Below are 18,944 nucleotides of genomic sequence, written 5' to 3' on the forward strand. Positions count from 1 at the left end.
CTACAAGCAAGCGATCATCTCCATAAGGAAACTGGTTCTAGGCGGTCAGTCAAAGACGGTAGACACACTCATGTCAGTCTCCGGCATTTTGGACAATGATTCACGAAAACCTTCGCATAGACAGACTATGTAGCACTCAATATCGTTTCTCATGCTATACTTCCAGTTTTGCCGCATCTCGGGTCGGGGCACATCCGGGCAGAAGGTAGCTAGCTGGCCGATGCCTCCCTCCCCCACTGCCAACACACCCCGTACCCATCGAAAGCGCGCTAGCGCTCCTTGCGCAACGGGGTTGGATCCGCCATGTCCGCCGAAAATTCAGGGACCGTCCCAGGCACGCGGTGGCCTAAGCGTCATAAGCCACTAAATCCCAATTTACACCACTGGGATGAACGTCCGGGATTCCTTCACCTCACTGTCCTCCCACCACGCTTCGGCAGAACACAAACATTCCAACCCCAGACCCGCGCCGCCCTCCGTATAAGCAACCAAGCGACAGCCCATGATAGGACCCGACTTGGATCCGGCGCATTGTAATTCGCATACTTACCGAGTCTATAAACCGCGTCAAACGGCTTAGTGCACACACGGCAGTCTGACGATATACTTTCCGTCCAGCAAAGGAACCAAAACAACACCGTCAATGTCGCAAAAATAGACGAACCGTGCCGAACACTCAACACTACGAAGCGATGCCGAGCTTCTTCCAATTCACACAAGGCAACGAATCCCGGACACGCCCTACGAGTGATGCCTCGCCTCTACTGGGCCGCTTCCGCGCCGTCCCTCAGCAGTCCGACGTCCCTGGTCGCCGACGCCGATCCAGCACCCTCGGTCTGTTCGCATCCAACAACCGCGGAAGCGTCTACGTCGGCTATGGGGCTCTACTTTCCGCGTCAAGTCTCGACAGCTACGATAACGGTGGCACAAGGAGCGATTGGGAGGATTTGAGCGCGTGGGAGAGGACTTGGTGCAAGATCTCCGATGTTTGGGTAGAGCCCAAGCAGAGTGCCGTCAAGGGAGTCGTCGATGTTTGGTGGAGTCGGTATGGGGTTTTGGTGTTGATGCCCGCTGCTCTGGTACGTTGACAGGCTCGAGACTCGGCAAACAGAAGATAGGACAAAGCTTTGGCTAATGGTTGGAGGAGCACAGGCTATTGCGTGGTGCGCCATACCGTTCCCCAAGTACTCGTTTCCTAGCGAGGACGGCGATGACCGAGGTGATCTCGGGCCGGGGTCCGGGCATAAGATACCTGGCCACGGCGAAGCAAGAGTGCAGATTAACTTTTGGTTCTTCCTCTTCGTCTACTACGGGTTCTACAACGTCACGGCTTTGATGTGGATCACCAAGGTCTTCAACTTGTACAGCTTGAACTGGTACGTGTCCTTCATATCCCGCATATGCGGCAGACTTCAAGCGACTTACACGCGCGCAGGTGGCCACAGTCCCTGGGGTTCCCCATCACCATGTCGCTCATCGCCCTGGTGTCCATCACGGTCCCGGTTCCCATTTACCTCAGCCCGGAGACGCGTTTCCTCACCGCACACAACACAGCATGGATCTCCTGGACCTTCATTGTCATGGCCATGCCCGTCACAATCGCATTCTGCATCCTTCTCACCTCACAGCGGCACCTCAAGCTACGCCAGTCACTCTCCGAGACGCAGCGTATCTTCACGTCGTCCTGGTGGACAGGCGAGGCCGAAGGAAGCATTCCCCGTCGCGACAACCGCCGCCGCCCAAATCTCAGCAGCGACTCCTTCAACCCGGAGAACACCCTCCAGATCGCCGCCGAGCAGTCCCGTCACATGGGCGGCGTCAGGATGCGCCGCAGGTGGCTCCCCGCCAGCTTCGTCCGCTTCATCTGGTTCTGCCTGGCCCTCTTTGTTGGCCTCATGGCGTACGTGATAGGAGAAGCGTACGCCGAGATATACTTGCGGACGCTCCCCCACAACAACTTGGAGACCATCGTTTATGTCTACAGCTGGATCATTACTGTCCATCTGCTCGATGTTCTCACTGGCTGGCTTCTAGGCATTCGCGAGGGCGAAAGAGTCGGGAGCTATCCTTTGAGCTGGGTCTTCAAACTGTGAGCCATCCATGTCTCCATATCGCTGAGATCCCCAGGGGCATCACTGACATGATCATCTAGATACTTCATGCTCACCTACCAAACCTACGTCCGCGCTCTTTACGCCCGTCTCCGCTCTCCAGAGCAGTTCATCTACCTTCAGATCCTCTCCAGCAGCACTCTCATCATCCTCACCCCGCTCACAATGTCCCGCCTCTACCACCGCATCACCGTCGCCCTCAACCTTACGGACCAGTCTTACGCATCGTATCAAAAGGTCTGCACCCGTAATGTTTTCATCCGCTTCCTGGCCGAGAATGTCTCCATGGCCGCCTTTCTTGGCAGCGTTCTTGTGCTACATTTTGGCCCCAACAAGGACGTCTATCCCTATTTCGCCTTTGACCTGAAAGAAACGGGCGACGACTACGACTTCGGGCTTACCTTCTGGGCCTCCTCTGTCACCTGGGCCTGCGAGCTCATCGCTTCCGTCTGTGTCCGCGCGCTCATCAGCTGGATCTTTGGCGTCGACGTCGGCATGGAGGGCAAGCTCGACCTCGCCGTTTGGCCCGAGCTGCTGCCGACCAGTGTGGCTGTCATGTTCCATGTCCTACAGAACATGTTCTTCTCCATCATCCGACTGCAGTTCCACTGACGGAAACGATTCAAATAACCAGCCAAACCCACAAGTCACTCTCATTCAATCCCATTCAATCCCATTCAACACGCCCGTCTTCCCTTGCCGCATCTAAGTCTTACCCTGATTTGATACCGACTCCATCCATCTGTTCACTCCGAAGCATTATCTCGAGATGGTGTGTTCGTTTCACTTTAACAGAATACACCCACCCCCTTTTCCTCGTTGTCGCACAACATTCTGAACACCTCTCTGGTCACCCCTCCCCCCAACCTGACGAGAAAGATGTCAAATGTTGTTGGGCGTATGACGTCTTTTCCTTCTCGTCCCTCGTTCTATGTATTGTGTTTTTCCCCTTCGTTTTGTTTTGCGCGCATGCACCTGCTCTCTTGGCAAATTGTCGCGGAAGACAAGAAAAAAGATACCCCCTTTTTGGCTCACGTTTCCCACGTTAGATAAGATACCAAGCGCGCTCAGAGAACCCTCTTTTCAGCATGACGTATGAATAAACCTGCCTCGTTACTACGGAGGCAGATGATAATCACATAGAAATAATAATGACCGAATTGGACGCGATCTACTGCCACCCCGCTTCTCGAGACGTGAAGCGCTCTGGTGGGGAGAGTCTTGGCAAACGCACATTATCAATAGGCGGCGTCTACTACTTCGTGACATTGTAGCAGCATTAGAGCCACCTATCGGGCGAGGTTTCTCGATGCGATGGAACCTCCTGTCGGATGTTTGCTTGTTTCCCAGCATACCTTATCAATCGTCTGTCTAGATATGGGGCTGTTACTGATCCGGCCGGCTGCAGGCCGATTGTCTTTTGCCCACCCGCCTTGGGCCACAGCGCGCCACAGTACCGGCCATGACACCCTCCTGGATGTAACAAGCTCTTCCGTGATGGCTCGGTCAAGTTGTAGTCCGGCTTGGATTGCCCGTCAGGATATGAGTCGCTGAACGATCAAGCCGGTTCCCAGATCGGTACCAGTCCAAGACGGCGGGCTGTATTGCGTTCTGGCTAAAAGGCTTTAAAGACATGCTCGCGTATTCGTCCGCAGATGTGAACTGTTTAGTGAGCAGGGCTATATCAGCCAAGAGCTTTCCAGCTCCAGACAAAGTCTACGGGACTCGATGCAACCAGCCAGCTAACGTTAGATTCGCCAGGCCTTCCGCTGCCAACTGGCACGAATGGGACGACGACCCGGGGCTCTCTGGCTGCATCTCGCCCAGGTTCGAGCAACGTCAGCATATAGTTACCCCCCGTAGCACATTCGGGAGGATTTTTCCTTCTCCAGACTGCGAGCCAATGGCGCCGTGTCCGAACAGTAGCGGTGAAGGAAATATGTTCCATGCCAGTCATCAAAAACTGACTCATTCCATCGACTACCTGCTAGCGGCCCCGGGGGCATGGCATCTTTGGAGTCCTAGGCCGAGTAGGAAACATCGAGGCCGTTGATTGCGTGAGACACCTGGCGAGAAACTTGCCCTCGGACAGGTGCGTCGACGGGTCCGTTTCCACCTGGGCCGGAGGGTTTTGAACGCCGCTAATGCACCCAATCTTGAAATCGGCGTTGATCCCGGACCTATGTGTTTCTGCCCCATTGCCGGGTGAGTGATTCTGCGGTTTGCATAGAAGGGGCTATATTGGGATTCTTTCGCCGGCCATTTTATGCACTATTGCAAGTAACCACCTCTCTTGGTAGGAGGAGTCCCAGCTTATGGGGCAGGACCAATGTTCCAATACGAATGGGCATCTGCTGCTACCAGGCGAGTGTCCAAAGACTGCACGTCTAGGACAGCAAGGTACTGCGGCAAGCGTCTCTGTCCGAACCGCCCGGTGAAATGACGCTTTGAAACCGACCGCAAGTGGAGAAGAGGTTGCATCTTGTCCTTGGCTTCGACAGGGCTCGGTGATGAATTAAATCGATGACAGAAAGAGCGACGGTTTAAGCCACTCAGCAGACATGCCAATGAGTAACATTGCTTAGAGCGCGTCTGGCGGAAGGACCTCCGGGGCCAGCAAGCGGCATGAAATGCAAATTAGACGCATGTCGATGGGAAAATGGAGGATGTATTAGGGCCTCTGTTCGCTGGCTTACCCCGTAGCATCCCTATCGGGATTCAGTGGCGGCGGATAGAGCTGTCAAGACCCTGCTGTGATGCAATGGAGACCGCGACGGAATTCGAAAAGGTGCAATCTCAGAGGTTGTAACGCAGAAGCGGCTGTTGCGATCCAGACCTGATCGACCAGGCGCAGTGTCTACACTACACTATTTGGAAGCCATAATCCGAAAAGATGAATGAAGTGGGTGACGGAAGGTAGATACGAGAAGCTGGGCCCCAGAACAACAGACCATTGGTGGCAAGCCAGAAATAGCCTGGGCCGGTCGATTCCAGAGTTCCAATAAAGTGGTTGCAAAGATTGGTGGTCTCGAAGCACTGGGATGGGCTCTGTATTATGGGGTGGGGTCGCCGAGAGCTTGCCGCTCGGAAAGGTACAGTGCATCATGGCAGATTGGATTGACCCCAGCCATCGGTTCCAGGGCGGGTCCCTATGTGTCTGGGATGGGATTGGCCGGGCGTGGTCGAGATTGTGGTGTGGTTGTGATGTTAGTGGTGGATGAGTTGATGTGATTGATGTGAGGGTTGATATAAGCTGCGGCTGGGTGAAGGATGGAATCCCGTATGAGACTGCTTCGTTCGTGCCTCGTACCGAGATGTGAGGACCGGCAGGTTTGCTGTCCACAACGTTGCGTTCAAGGTCGATTCAACAATATGCCTAGCCGTCAATGCGAGGTGACGGCAGGGTGATGGGAACGGCGACTTGACAAAAAGCTCCGGACTCTAGGTACTTGCTATATTGGGGAAGGCAAGCAACGGTGGGAAGGCGAGACAGCTTAGCGGGATCAGCGAGGGTGGGTTTCCGATTTGACCGTATCGTTGACCGTACTTGCGTGTGTACGAAACAACTGTCGGACCTAGATCGCTCGCTGCTGGTGGCAGAGCCACAGGGAAACGTAGAACGACAGACAGTAATAGGCAGGCACCGCAGCGAAGTGAAGTCCTCGCATAGGACTAACTGATGCCAGATGATGGTTTTGGTCTGGCACTGTTTGCCTGAGCTTTGCTGGATCTGGACATTCCGTCCGACATGGAGGTGCCGTAGGTAGGTAGCTGTGGCCGTGGAAGGCAGCCGAGGTTTCGGGTCATGTCACGCCGTTGCTGACGAGGAAAGTGTGGTGTCGCTTGCTTTGGCAGGAAGGCAGGCAGGCAGGAGGAAGACGTGTTTTATTGTATACCTATCTGCCCTTACCCGCTCCCATCTACCCTCTACGATATGGGCTACAGATGCTTCTTGGTAGTATATCTAACCAACCTACCATAAGGTAGGTAGGTAGTGTAGCAGGTACCCATCGCACCACCTCTTTTTCTCCGCCTCTCTCGCTTCCTCCAAAATCCTAGAATACCGTGCAAACTGTCTGTCTGTCCACACAAAGAAAACCAAGCTCTGTCGGCAACCTTATTCAAACAGCCTGCCTTGCCTATTATGCTGCCTCTCTGCCTCCCTCCCCGGTACATAACTACCCCTAGGCCTATGTCCAGGGGGCAGCACGTTGTCCTTCGGTGCAAGCTACAGACATACCGTCAAGAGGAAGGTTCTCGCCCACTTGTAGCCGAAACTGCCCCCCCCACCCCCCCCCCCCCCGGCGGCGCTTGACGAGCCTGCACCGCCGAGACTGCATCATGACCTACCTGAACTCTACATGTACCCCGTATTTCACCAGCCTCTCAGGAGACGGCGAGGAAGAGAGGCTGACTGCCCGAAGCCCATTGACCGGTGATGAGCGACCACCGAATGTCGGGGCATCAATACTTCATGGCCCGGCGGCGTGCCACTCAACATTGTGTGGCTTGCTCGCGTCTTGCTGGAGGACTGATGAGGGTGAGACAGCGGACAGCTAGTGTCCCGGACCCTCTCTCGGAGATGGTGGCAGGGTGGGGTACCTATGCTGTGCCTCTCTACATAGACACTTTACTTTGCTCCCTGGTCCGTTCATCCAAGGTAGGTGACCCTGCGGCCCCTGCCCTGCCCTGCCTTCCGACATGGAGGGGTCGTTGTCGCATTGGAGGGGCACTTTGGCACAGGCCGGCCGGGAGGGGAAGACATGCCACCTGCGCCGTTGCCGGCTTACCATTTGCTACGACAGATATCCGTACCACAGGCGGATACGATATCGCGCACATGCAAGACAACTGACGCGAGAGGAACCTTGTGCTAGCTTCAAGACACTTTCGTCTCGTGTCTAACACAATGATTGATGATTGCCCAAAGCTCGACTGCAACAGTGTAATAAAAGGGCATCCAGGGAGTGTGAGTGAGGTGAGTGTTTGGACTCTAATAAGAGCGCCGAGAGAGGGATACATGTGGATGGATGGTGGGCAACGGACCTCTTCCTATCTAGGCATCATCCCAAAAAGCCTTTCGCGGGAGCTTTCCCTACCTTATCAAGCACTACGGCCGACTCGGCCATGTTCCTTTGACGCTGTCGTTTTCACGGCGGACCACACATCAAAAACCGACCTGCCCACTTCTTCGCACCACACGTGGTGACACCCTACCCGGATCACAACTCTCCACTCCCTCCGTAGGTATCCGTATAGCACACCAGACACCTACCTACGTATTGATCGATGGATGGCGGCGCGCGCGTCGACTCTCACCACTTCATCCCTTCCGTCTTTGCAACCTACCTCCATGATCCTGGACTGCATCCTCTCTGCGCGCCATATGCCAGCCTGCCTCCGTGCTTTTCTTGCCTTGTCTCACCCTCCACCCCGGCGAGCCGAGCTGGACTAGCCTGCCATCCCGACTCCCACAATCTTTTCTCACACACCTCAATTCTAATGGGACGCACACACACACACCTGCCCCCCTCCCCCTCGGCCAGAGCAAGAAGCGGTACCGAGGAACTCCGTAGTTGTAGCAGCGCACAATATGATCCGCACGTACCTTTGGCACCATGTCGACCGCCAACCTTACTTACCTAGGCAGTTGGCTAGCCAGTTGTCGTGTCCCACACCCCTCTTCTCACACACACACGTAGAGTCGCACACTCTTTCTCCCTCTCTACTCTCCAGGATTCTACCCCAAAAATTTCTTCTGCCAACTTGGATACATACTCCTGTTATCACTTTCCAGCCCTCCTAGAAGACCTTCTTAACCCTCCTCTCCTCCCCCCTCCTCTCTTCACAATGTCCACCGAACAGCTCCCCATTTCAACCGACGCCCCTCAGGCACCAATCAACCCTTTGGCCGCCCATCCCGTCAACCCTCAAGATGCCCAGGGACGACAGCCCGCCTCCGCCGCCGCCGCCTCCTCCGAACTCGCCAGTGGGAAGATGAAGCTCAAGGGCGCCCTGCGTCACTTTGCTGACTTCCCCATCAAGGGCATTGATTTTGTCGACATCATGCCCCTCTTCCTTGACCCCGTCGTCCACCAGGCGCTTGGCGAAATCCTTGAGTTGCAGGTTAAGGAAGCTTTCGAGTCCCTTCCCGATGTCATTGTCGGCCTCGACGCCCGCGGTTTCCTGTTCGGTCCCGGCATGGCCCTCCGTCTCGGCACTGGCTTCGCACCGGTGCGCAAGCAGGGCAAGCTGCCCGGCCCGTGCGTAACGGCCGAGTACCAGAAGGAGTACGGCTCCGACTTCTTCCAGATGCAGCAGGACGCCATCAAGCCTGGCCAGAAGGTCCTGATTGTCGACGACATCATTGCTACCGGTAAGCTCGAGCACCCGACGACATGTCGCCTTTTGGTGTGCCTCGTCCCGATGTTCTCAAGTCCCTACTAACATCAGCTAGGCGGCTCCGCAAAGGCCGCGGCAGACCTTGTCAAGAAGCTCGGCGGCGACATCATCGGCTACCTTTTTATCCTCGAGATCCCCGGCTTGAACGGCCGCGAGAAGCTCGGCGACACCAAGACCGTAATCCTCCTCGAAGACGCATAAATCGATCCTCGTTCCAAAAGCGGCCTCGTCGGCCTCACTTTGCAGTACACATATATCCGGATCAACTACGTTAACCGTTGGGTATAGGGCTGGAGTCTCCGTTCCATCCCCAGCTTGGCACGACCTGAGCATTCAAAAGTACATAGATACTGAACCTGAAATGACCTAGCCTCGAGCCGCCCAGGACTGGACTGCTCGAAGCCGGAGATTTACTTGGGCTCCATTCTACAAGGAGGATACGCGCGAACGCCGACAACGCGCCGGCGTTAAGGAAGACAAAATGGCGGGTGGTATACTGATTGAAAAAGACAGCATATAGATGATGAGATGAAAAGATATGGACATAGTGACCGGGTCAATCTCAAAACACCGGTCTAGACTGAATATAAAGAGGTTCAGGATCGACAACGGGTCTGCTGGTGCAACTGCGTATGCACTTCGAAAAATGCCCCGTCCCAAATAGAGAGCCAAGCACGTATCAGTGCCTGCCTAGTGAGATCCCAATGTACCTTGCCAGGTACACACTTACCTGGTGCGAAATCAGAATGCCGCTCATAAAAGCCATGTTACATTTTGAACACTTTGCGAGGTTGATCGCCTGTCTCTTACGCAAAAGTGCTCTCAGCGTTGATAGTTTCAGACTGTGCTAACCAGGGACCTCGGTGATATAGATCGGCCCTCCACTTGCACAGATGGCGAAAGCGAGCGAGAGCTGTTTGCAACGCGGCGGGTGCTAGCCCAGGCGTAACAGTTACATTGTAGTTGTCTTCATAACACCGCAGGAGGTCACAAGTCCTCTTTCGCACGGGCTCCTTGCACGTTGCGTTGCTGCCCCTTCTTACTTATCACGCCTTGTCTTTTCGCAGTTGGGCAGAACTCGAGAGCTAAAGATGTGTTATAGCCCAATGCGTAGGAGTCTCTTTGCCAATCTCGCTGGTTGCTATAATCAGCGTACCGTCTCTATAGTCTCGCAATTCGATTAACGCCTTCTCCGGATGCCTTGGGATTGAGTTGGTCAGACCGTGTGTACGTTAGTACATTTGTATCAAGCATCTAGGCATCCCCGGACCCTTCATGGTCAATTGCAAAGATGACCGTAATCTCAACCTCGTTGCTCCATCCGGGGTGAAGACCCATTTCCTGCCATGCCTTTTCAATGTCAATCTCGACAACGGAGTCGTGGCTCTTGCTGATGGACACAGTGTGCACGGGGATCACTTGGTTTTGGATGGTGATGAGAAAGTCGTCGCCTATCGTCAACTCTGGCAGCTTGGATATGAAGAGACCTATTTTTCACGCACAATGTTAGAATATTGCCTTCCGATCAATGGTCTGTCGGTGGTCTTACCGAGGACGCCGAGCACCTTGAGGCGAGTTTTGAGCTCGACCTTGCCATCGTGTCGCAACATGAAATCGCTGTTTAGAATGGCGGCCGCGCCCGTCATCTTGCCCACCAAACCCAAGTTAGCCGTCCACACCTTGCCTTTGACTTCGCTGTCGAAGCTCGAGAGCGGGTAGGCGGTGAAGATGTCGTATCCGCGGACATCCAGAGACACCGTCAGAGAGGAAGCGGTAGAGCCGGGGGATACGGGCCGGCTGACTTTCCCGCTAGAGTGCGCCCGAACAACATAGCGCATGGATGGCAGGACCCCGGAGAAGTAGGCGAGGGGAAGGATCTCCGTCAGCGGCCGCGCCGAGACATTGAATACGCCGAGAATCGGGGTTCCCGTAACAGCGGCGCCGTGGTAGCTTCCAACCTTGAGCAGACCGTCGTCGTCATATCCCGTGTAAGGGTCTATGGTCTTTCCCACTACGCTGGGCCGCAAGATGACAGTCTTGCCGCGGATCGTCGGCCCCGTCATCTGCTTGATCAGATCCAAATTGTGCTGACCGGGGACGTCGGTAATGTAGATCGGCCCTCCGCTGACACAGCGCGCCGCGGCGTGGAAACCCGAGTAGTCGTGCACAGTTTGGAACATGTCCCAGTCGGGCAGGACGTTGAGGTGCTGCGTGAGTAGACTGTTGTGTGCATTGGTCCAGACGTGCCAGGGGTGCGAGGCCGGGATCTCGGGGAAGAAGTCGTCTGAGTTGCGGCAGAGAATCGCGGGCCGGTTGCGCGGCATCTGATTATAAAACATAATCTGCGGCGTCTGCGACATGCAGGATATGGCCTTGATGCTGAAATGTCGCAGTGAGGATATCGTCCACGCATCGAGGTAGGCGTCGATCAACTCGCGACGCGCGCTGGCCGAAATCCATGTGTCTGTCATAAATTGAGCGTCTGTCTTGACGCCCTGTATCCCAGAGTCTGCGAGAAACTTGTAGAAGTCATTGTAGAACCTGTCCACGTCCTCTTTGGCCACTACAGTCATCTTACCTCCGAGGGGCAGGTTGCGTCGCTCGGCGTCCTCTCTAATGACGTCTACTGTTTTGTATTGCTGCGCAATCTTACCGTCAGGTGAAATTCCCGCCCAGTACCCTGAAATTGTGAGTGATACTGTCTCTACGAATAATCTGTGGTCTGAAAACGAACCTAGGAGAGCATGCCATACGGCAATGTGTTGAATGTGCGGGTGGTTCTGCCGGATTTGCGCTACCGTGGCTTTCAACCCCTTTGGGAATGCTTTTGGGTCGGCCTCAAATTCGACCCAGCCGTGTTGGAACTGACCATGTCCTCTGTAGTCAATGGTTTGCCAGTTGTCGTCGATAATGAGGCTGGTGACTTTGATGTTATTCTCCTCGAGCTTGTCAAGAGCATCTAGCACCTTTTCTTCCGTCAGACGCTGTCCGAGAGCATTCCAAGTGCCTGATTGTCCATATTAGTCAAAATTGATCCGCAGTGACCAGGATAAAACGAGGGAAACCCAGGCTACTTACAGTAACCCAACCCGTCATACCAATTCTCCATCCATTCAGGCTTGACGCCTTCATCGATGGCCTTCATTTCCGCCAATAGCTCATTGCTCGCCTTTTTCTCTTGCAGAATATAGTTCCGGGCCTGGTACATGACAGCAGCGTTGGCGCTCTCAAAATTGTCTCCTGTGGCAGCCAGAATGATGGCTGACTCGGAGTGTATGCCGTCATTGCGAGCCTGCATGTTGTGAGCATACGGGAATGAACAATCATCAAGCGAGGCAATACGCACATGGACAGATAGTTGCCCGGATTCGTTGTTGCGGAAAACAGAGAGAACGTTATTGACCCCACTGACGGCGAGAAAGACCAGATGTTTTCCCTCCGGGCTCAGGAACGAACAAAGCACGCCGTCTTTGTCCAGAGCAAGCGAATCCCTCCCATGGCGAGGAGCCAGCCACGGTGACCAGATACGAATGAGGGCAAACCATCTGCATTTGTCAGTACGAGCCAGACAGTTTGGGTGAAACGTAATGGTTGAAGGTGTTTGCCCGGTGTCGACTGTCAGTATGGGCGAGTGGCACCGATTCCTTACCTCAGGAAGCCTCCCCATGGCACGCCCAACGAGAAGTCGGCAAGCTGCGAAACATCCCCCTCGACGCCGTCTACGGCGGCCTTCAGAGACCATAGCCGAGTCCCGGGGCATTGGCTCATCAAGGATTTCACTTCCCATGCAGGGTTCAAATCAGGGACAATGTCGTCGAAGCGTTCGGAAACGCTCTCGAACACGGGCTTCGCATTCAGGACCACCGTACCATCACCAACTCCGAGCTCGTCACGGGTCCACCTCCAAGGTTCACCGTTGCTGTGCCGGAATTTGAGGGTAAATTGGAGCGATTTGTTGAACGCAACGGAAGCGGAGTAGAAAAGCCGCCGAACGTAGTCCGGGACCATCTGCAAGGTCGTCGGAGCGTTTTCGTCGAGAACACGAGCGAGAACAGTCTCAACCCACTCAGCTCCATCACTGGAGTGCCATAGAGCAACCTCCCACGGCTCATTTGCGCGGGACGCAGGTATCTCGAGAACTGCAGTCACTGTGAGGCGTCCATTCGAAACCTGCGTATATTGACCCAACGGGGGGTAGCTTTGAATGAGAGCCTTCATTTTTTCAGCGATGGGCTCCGGTGCTGGCTTCTGATTTGAGATGAAGACAGCTTGAAAAACGTCGGCGAAGTTGTAGTTGTCTGATGACATATTGATGTCATACCAATACACGACCGCTTCCAGGTGTTAGGGGGTGTGAACACGTAAAACGGTTCTGAGTAGGGATTTGTAACAATGAGGGGTTTCTGTTCAACGGGCCAACGGCGAAGTTTGGAAGGCAGTTAAACGCTCTGAACTATGCAGAAGATTGGAGACATCTGCGGTGAAGTCAAATAGACAAGTCTTGTGACCTGTTGCTGCACTAACAGCTCACCACCGTCTCTTGACGCAAGAGCGAGCGGCTGTCACCTGGGCACGGGCAGGATCCGCTTAATTGGCCAATTGGCATCGGCGAACAGGAGGTACGCAGATGATTCATCGAGGCTGGACGTGCAGTGTTCCAGGGGATTTGCAAATTTGTAAGAAATCAAGGGAAAAGGTGCAATCAGTTCAGGAATTCCAGGACTCCTTCATGCTGACTTCCGATATGCCCCAGAAGAATGTCACGATTGGCATTGGGTGCATGGAGGAAATCAATGACTGAACAATAAATTGAATAAGTGGATGGATGATGGATTTGGAGTGGTGCCAGATGCCCGGGGCCGCAGATTAGTTACGTACACCCTCTGATTGGCTCCAGTTGCTGGGCCGGGGCATTCCGGAAGCCGATGTGGCGCCTTGGATACAAGGCACAAACAGCCTTTCGAAAGAGCGAAAGCTTTCTGAGCCGAAACCTCATCGAAAGATTTCATCAAACACCTCATACTACTCCCTATCCTCCACAACTCCGCCATGGCGTCCCGGAGACTAGCTTTGAACCTCTCGCAGGGGCTGCGAAGCCGGGCTGCACTTTCCAGAGCGAGCCCAATTGCACGGGGCTTCGCCACGCCTTCCAACTCCCCCTTCGGCAAGACTCAGACGACGACGTTGAAGAATGGACTGACGGTACGCGATTTCATCCCGTCACCCGCTCCATGCGGGTCAATTGGTCTCTGGCAATGCGCGTCGCGAATTGAATCTGACTCCCGGATCTCTAGGTCGCTACCGACTACTCTCCGTTCGCCCAGACCTCGACCGTTGGTGTGTGGATCGATGCCGGCTCAAGGGCTGAGACCGACGAGACCAATGGCACCGCCCACTTCCTCGAGCACCTTGCCTTCAAGGTAAGCCACGATGCGACGGCAACGCGATGACGGTGACGTTTTTGACCGGACTTTTAGGGCACCACAAACCGGACGCAGCAGCAGCTCGAGCTCGAGATCGAGAACATGGGTGGCCACCTGAACGCCTACACCTCGGTTCGTTCCCGTCGACCGAAACCATCGAAATCACGTCCCATTGACACTTTGTAGCGCGAAAACACCGTTTACTTCGCCAAGGCCTTCAACTCCGATGTTCCCCAGACTGTCAACATCCTTGCCGATATCCTCCAGAACTCCAAGCTCGAGGAGTCTGCCATCGAGCGTGAGCGTGATGTCATCCTCCGCGAGTCCGAGGAGGTTGAGAAGCAGATGGAGGAGGTCGTCTTCGACCACCTTCACGCCACCGCCTTCCAGCACCAACCTCTCGGCCGTACCATCCTTGGCCCCCGCGAGAACATCCGTGACATCACCCGCACCGAGCTCACCAACTACATCAAGAACAACTACACTGCCGACCGCATGGTTCTTGTTGGTGCTGGTGGCATCCCCCACGAGAAGCTCGTCGAGCTTGCTGAGAAGAACTTCAGCGGCCTCCCTACCACCGGACCCAACACCCAGGCCTACCAGCTGTCCAAGCAGAAGGCCGACTTCATTGGCTCCGACGTCCGTGTCCGTGACGACAACATTCCCACTGCCAACATCGCCATCGCTGTTGAGGGTGTCAGCTGGAACGACGACGACTACTACACTGCCCTTGTTGCCCAGGCCATCGTCGGCAACTACGACAAGGCTATTGGCAACGCTCCCCACCAGGGCAGCAAGCTGAGCGGCTTCGTCCACAAGCACGACATCGCCAACAGCTTCATGAGCTTCTCCACCAGCTACAGCGACACTGGGTAAGCTAAACTATCCCATTGTCGCAGGCAATTGTTAACCCTTCATAGTCTCTGGGGTATTTACCTCGTCACCGACAAGCACGACCGCATCGACGACCTCGTCTACTTCGCTCAGCGCGAGTGGATGCGCCTGTCCCGCAATGTCAGCGAGGCTGAGACCGAGCGTGCCAAGGCCCAGCTCAAGGCTTCTATTCTCCTCTCCCTTGACGGCACCACTGCCATCGCTGAGGATATTGGTCGCCAGCTCATCACCACCGGCCGCCGCGCCAACCCCGCCGAGATCGAGCGCACCATCGACGCTATCACCGAGAAGGATGTTATGGACTTTGCCAGCAGGAAGCTTTGGGACCAGGACATTGCCATCTCCGCCGTTGGAAGCATCGAGGGTCTTTTCGACTACTCCAGACTGAGGGCCACCATGAAGCCCAAGTACTAAATCGGGAGGGCGCTGGTGATTTCGGGGGAGATTAGGGTATAGAGTGTATGAGATACCGTTAAGGCTAGTGTATCATAAAGACTTCCCTTGTTCATATGTCTGTGACAATTGCAAGCTTAGCGTCTGACGACCTAAATTTTACTTTGTACTTTTGAAAGGAATTTGCGCCAAATTGCTTGCTCTCAGTAGCCTGTACTATGCCAACATCTGCTTCGTCTGGTTGTGCACTCAGCGATAGTGTTGGGAGTGTTGTGGTCCTTGAAATCGTCAAATCGTGGATCCCGCTCTACGCTACTTTCTAGTTTGAATGGTACAGGCCTATCTAACGTCACGATTGCAACAAAACCGAAATCGTCCAATAAAATGAGATGTTTTCACTACATGCCCAATGATATTTGTGGTATAACTACATAAAGTCATGACTCCCCTGCCTCGTTTAACCTAGTCCAACCCAACCAGCTTTTGCCTTTTCTTTCTGTTTGTACCTCGTCCCGCTTAGACCCTTGAAAACTTGTTCTACTTGCGGTTCAGGTGGTCGATGCGGATCTCCACGGCTCTGCGGTGAGCCTCGAGCTGCTCCGTCTTGGCGAGCTGCATGACGGACTCGCCGACGTTGCGCAAGCCCTCGGCCGTCAGGTTTGAGCTGGTGATGTGCTTGACAAAGGAAGCGAGGTTGACGCCCGAGTACTGCTTTGCGTATCCGTACGTGGCTAATGTTTTCGGTCAGCGATTTGTTGAGCATTTCAGGAGGGGGAAAAGGTGGGGGACTACTTACGCAAAGAGTGGTTGACGCCGGCAGAGTAGTCGCCGACACTCTCGGGCGTCCACTCGCCAATGAAGACGGATCCGGCGTTCATGACCTTCTCGGTCACCTTCTCGGCATCCTTGACCTGGAGGATCAGGTGCTCAGGAGCGTAGTCATTGCTGATGCGCATAGCCTCATCGACGGTCTTCACTTGGATGGTGACGGAATGGGCGATGGAGCCACGGACGATGTCGACACGGGGCAGTGCCATGGCCTGGTTGTGTAGCTCATCCTCGATGGCCTGCAGCTGCTGCTCGGTGAGATCGATGGCGATGAGAACGACCTGGCTGTCGACGCCGTGTTCGGCCTGAGACAGCAGGTCCGAGGCAACGAAGGCGGGATTGGCGTCCTTGTCGGCGATGACGAGGACCTCAGAGGGTCCCGCGGGCATATCAATGCTGACACCGGCGTTGGTGTCGTTGCTGACGAACATCTTAGCCGCCGTGACAAACTGGTTTCCAGGGCCGAGAATCTTGTCGACCTTGGTCACGCTCTCAGTGCCATAGGCCATGGCGGCGACGGCCTGGGCTCCGCCTGCAAGAACGATGCTTTCGGCGCCAACCTTGTGGGCGACATAGACGATCTCTGGGGTAAGGCTGCCGTCAGAGCGGGGAGGCGAGGCGAAGACGATCTTCTGGCAGCCGGCGACCATGGCGGGGACGCCGAGCATGAGGGCCGTGGAGGGAAGGACAGCGGTGCCGCCAGGAACGTAGAGACCGACGCGCTCAATGGGACGGGAGAAGCGACTGCAAATGACGCCAGGCATGGTCTCGACATGCAGGGGCTTATCTTCCTTCTGGGCGGCGTGGAACTTGCGGATGTTCTCAAACGAAATGTCAATGGCCTTGGTCGACTCGGGAGACAGCTGCATGGCCTCCTTGGGGAAAGGAGCCTTGAGAACAGGGGAGGTCAGAGACGTCGCCTTCTCAAACTTGTGGGTGTAGGACAAGACGGCCTTGTCGCCTCCGTTCCGGACCTCGTCAATGATGGGCTTGACGATGTTCAGGATAGCGTCGGGGGACTTTTGTGACGGACGCTTCAGAACCTCGTCAATCTCGGTGGCGGAGGACTTGGTCAGGTCGTAGCGGCGCATCGTTATTCTGTCCGACTTGTCATCCTTGACCGTGGGTGCGGGTGCGGGCGCTGCCACAGGTGCAGGTGCTGTAGCAGTCTTGATGCCTTCCTTCTCAGCCCACTTGCCCTTGGCATCTCCCGTCCGCCTCTTCACCTTGAACGCCTTAGCGTCCAGATTCCTCTCAATGTCAGCCAGGCTGACACCTGCGCTCACAGCTTTGGTGAGGGCAAAGTAAATCAGGTCGGCCGCCTCAAAGGCGACTTCCTGGGTGGTCTTGGCGTCACAGAGCTCTTCCGCCTCCTCCATGATCTTCGCCCGTAAGAGCTTCTCGTCGGAAAACAGACGGGCAGTGTAAGATCCTGTAGGCGCGGACTTCTTGCGCGACTGCAGTGTCTGCTCGAGCCTGGGAATGCCGTTCAGGTCACCGAAGCAGCCGTGCTGGTCCAGGTGGCAGAAGCCACCGTTCTGCCTGACGACGAACTTGAGCGTGTCATTGTCGCAGTCCAGAGCAATGCGGACGAGCTCCTGGGTGTCTCCGGAAGTGGCGCCCTTGACCCAGAGGCCGCGCTTGCGGCTCTGGTAGACGCCGGTCCGGGTCCGCAGAGCCTCGCCGACGCTCTCGGCGCTGCTGTAGGCAAGACCCAGCGCGGTACCAGACTCGTCGCAAACGACGGTAGGGATGAGGCTGTCGGGCCGGTCAGACTTCCAGAACGAGGAAATGAGCTTAGACAGCGAGAGCTTCTTGGACTCCTCCTTGCTGGCAGTCAAACCGTCGGACGGCAAGATAGGAACGGCATTGCACTGCTTGGCAATGTCCACAAAGTGCTCGAGGTTGCTCTCGGGGACGGGCTTGATGAACAGGTTGGGCAACTTCTCGACCTTGCAGTGCTCAATGAAGGAGCCCAGGTCGCACGTCGTTGAGTCAAAGTCCTTGACAAGGACGGCGTGTTTGGAAGCGGCCTTGGTCGGGACGTCGGCCGTCGACAGGACGGAGCCCACACGGGAGCCGAACTCCTCGTACTGGGCGAGGTTCTCTGGAGAGACGAAGACCATGCGGGCGCCGGCGTCGAGCAGGGAGACGATGTCGTCCCGCGATGAGATACCCGTGACGTCAAAGTAGCCGCGGAACTCTGTATTGTGCTGTTCCAGGAAGCTGTGGAACTTCTCCAGGGTCTGGTCGTTGGCCTCGAAGAAGGGGGCCCCAAGTATCGAGACCTGCTCGCGGTCGAGGCCGTCCAGCTTGGCCAGGCCAGGCGGGACTGCCACGCTGATCAGGAAGGGGAAGGGTAGTGTCGTCTCCATGGTTGCTTGTTCTCCTGTGTGGGTTGGATGTGAGTGAGGGAGTGGGCTGAGGGATATCTCTCTTTCTGTCTCCTTGGTGTCTCTCACATACACATGCAACAGAGAGTGCCAATTGGTGTATATCGGGAAAATGTAAGACAATTATTTGAGGGAAGCAGACTGGCTTTCAAGTCAATTGAAGAAAGTGGAATGTCACTTTATCGAGATAAACAACCCGCTTGTGACTCAAGCGTCAGGGAAGCAGAGGGGCCGCCACTAAAAAGTAAAATTCCTCAAGAGTGTGACACCACCACTTTACCATGTCCTGCATCGGTGGGTGTTGTGGTGGGGCAGAAGGCGTTGCCCCTCCATGCAGGTTTTGGGAGGTTGTCCAATCCACGCCTTGCCGATTTGCCCGCCCGAGACCCATGTTCCATGTGCGATTAAGCTGTGGTCTGTGCATCGGCTCAATGCCGGGTCGGATCAACAAACAGTCCGTTAGGAGTCTCGAAGCTGAGGTGCAGCCAGGACAGAATGGA

At 55.3% G+C, this 18,944-nt stretch overlaps 5 protein-coding genes across 5 annotated transcripts; 3 read left to right on the forward strand and 2 right to left on the reverse strand.

Annotated features, from left to right (window-relative positions):
• Window positions 1-205: 205 nt before the first annotated feature.
• Window positions 206-4,406, forward strand: CDEST_12281 (uncharacterized protein). The gene is made up of 4 exons (XM_062928437.1): window positions 206-1,079; window positions 1,153-1,376; window positions 1,436-2,089; window positions 2,153-4,406. Exons 1-4 carry the CDS (start codon window positions 693-695, stop codon window positions 2,721-2,723), a joined length of 1,836 nt encoding a protein of 611 aa, XP_062784488.1. The 5' UTR covers window positions 206-692; the 3' UTR covers window positions 2,724-4,406.
• Window positions 4,407-7,961: 3,555 nt separating this feature from the next.
• Window positions 7,962-8,714, forward strand: CDEST_12282 (Putative Phosphoribosyltransferase domain, adenine phosphoribosyl transferase; the record flags this gene model as incomplete). The annotated part of the gene is made up of 2 exons (XM_062928438.1): window positions 7,962-8,487; window positions 8,569-8,714. The coding sequence occupies 2 exons, from the start codon at window positions 7,962-7,964 to the stop codon at window positions 8,712-8,714; spliced, it is 672 nt and encodes a 223-aa protein (XP_062784489.1).
• Window positions 8,715-9,016: 302 nt separating this feature from the next.
• Window positions 9,017-13,289, reverse strand: CDEST_12283 (Putative glycosyl hydrolase 36, aldolase-type TIM barrel, glycoside hydrolase superfamily). The gene is made up of 6 exons (XM_062928439.1): window positions 12,163-13,289; window positions 11,860-12,058; window positions 11,592-11,805; window positions 11,248-11,520; window positions 10,063-11,193; window positions 9,017-10,000 (listed from the first exon to the last, which is right to left on the reverse strand). Exons 1-6 carry the CDS (start codon window positions 12,819-12,821, stop codon window positions 9,768-9,770), a joined length of 2,709 nt encoding a protein of 902 aa, XP_062784490.1. The 5' UTR covers window positions 12,822-13,289; the 3' UTR covers window positions 9,017-9,767.
• A 214-nt stretch (window positions 13,290-13,503) lies between these two features.
• On the forward strand, window positions 13,504-15,749 carry CDEST_12284 (Putative peptidase M16, zinc-binding, metalloenzyme, LuxS/M16 peptidase). Its single transcript, XM_062928440.1, has 5 exons — window positions 13,504-13,715; window positions 13,808-13,933; window positions 13,991-14,068; window positions 14,123-14,808; window positions 14,857-15,749. The coding sequence occupies exons 1-5, from the start codon at window positions 13,563-13,565 to the stop codon at window positions 15,242-15,244; spliced, it is 1,431 nt and encodes a 476-aa protein (XP_062784491.1). The 5' UTR covers window positions 13,504-13,562; the 3' UTR covers window positions 15,245-15,749.
• Window positions 15,432-18,673, reverse strand: CDEST_12285 (Putative histidinol dehydrogenase, phosphoribosyl-AMP cyclohydrolase domain-containing protein). The gene is made up of 2 exons (XM_062928441.1): window positions 16,020-18,673; window positions 15,432-15,954 (listed from the first exon to the last, which is right to left on the reverse strand). Exons 1-2 carry the CDS (start codon window positions 18,424-18,426, stop codon window positions 15,761-15,763), a joined length of 2,601 nt encoding a protein of 866 aa, XP_062784492.1. The 5' UTR covers window positions 18,427-18,673; the 3' UTR covers window positions 15,432-15,760.
• Window positions 18,674-18,944: the final 271 nt, after the last annotated feature.

This window comes from Colletotrichum destructivum, chromosome 8 (assembly GCF_034447905.1).
Source record: "Colletotrichum destructivum chromosome 8, complete sequence".
In the NCBI taxonomy this organism is placed as follows: domain Eukaryota; kingdom Fungi; phylum Ascomycota; class Sordariomycetes; order Glomerellales; family Glomerellaceae; genus Colletotrichum; species Colletotrichum destructivum.

What these genes read in the sequence shown, in the direction of transcription:
- CDEST_12281 (XM_062928437.1), top strand. Translation starts at nt 693, where the DNA reads ATGCCGAGCTTCTTCCAATTCACACAAGGCAACGAATCCCGGACACGC. An exon ending in TGTTGATGCCCGCTGCTCTG is followed by an intron (nt 1,080 to 1,152) that starts GTACGTTGACAG and finishes GGAGGAGCACAG; the next exon opens with GCTATTGCGTGGTGCGCCAT. An exon ending in TTGAGCTGGGTCTTCAAACT is followed by an intron (nt 2,090 to 2,152) that starts GTGAGCCATCCA and finishes ATGATCATCTAG; the next exon opens with ATACTTCATGCTCACCTACC.
- CDEST_12285 (XM_062928441.1), bottom strand. Translation starts at nt 18,426, where the DNA reads ATGGAGACGACACTACCCTTCCCCTTCCTGATCAGCGTGGCAGTCCCG. An exon ending in CGGCGTCAACCACTCTTTGC is followed by an intron (nt 15,955 to 16,019) that starts GTAAGTAGTCCC and finishes CGAAAACATTAG; the next exon opens with CCACGTACGGATACGCAAAG.
- CDEST_12284 (XM_062928440.1), top strand. Translation starts at nt 13,563, where the DNA reads ATGGCGTCCCGGAGACTAGCTTTGAACCTCTCGCAGGGGCTGCGAAGC. An exon ending in ACCTGAACGCCTACACCTCG is followed by an intron (nt 14,069 to 14,122) that starts GTTCGTTCCCGT and finishes GACACTTTGTAG; the next exon opens with CGCGAAAACACCGTTTACTT. An exon ending in ACCAGCTACAGCGACACTGG is followed by an intron (nt 14,809 to 14,856) that starts GTAAGCTAAACT and finishes AACCCTTCATAG; the next exon opens with TCTCTGGGGTATTTACCTCG.
- CDEST_12283 (XM_062928439.1), bottom strand. Translation starts at nt 12,821, where the DNA reads ATGTCATCAGACAACTACAACTTCGCCGACGTTTTTCAAGCTGTCTTC. An exon ending in CCATGGGGAGGCTTCCTGAG is followed by an intron (nt 12,059 to 12,162) that starts GTAAGGAATCGG and finishes TGACAAATGCAG; the next exon opens with ATGGTTTGCCCTCATTCGTA. An exon ending in CGTATGGCATGCTCTCCTAG is followed by an intron (nt 11,194 to 11,247) that starts GTTCGTTTTCAG and finishes TCACAATTTCAG; the next exon opens with GGTACTGGGCGGGAATTTCA.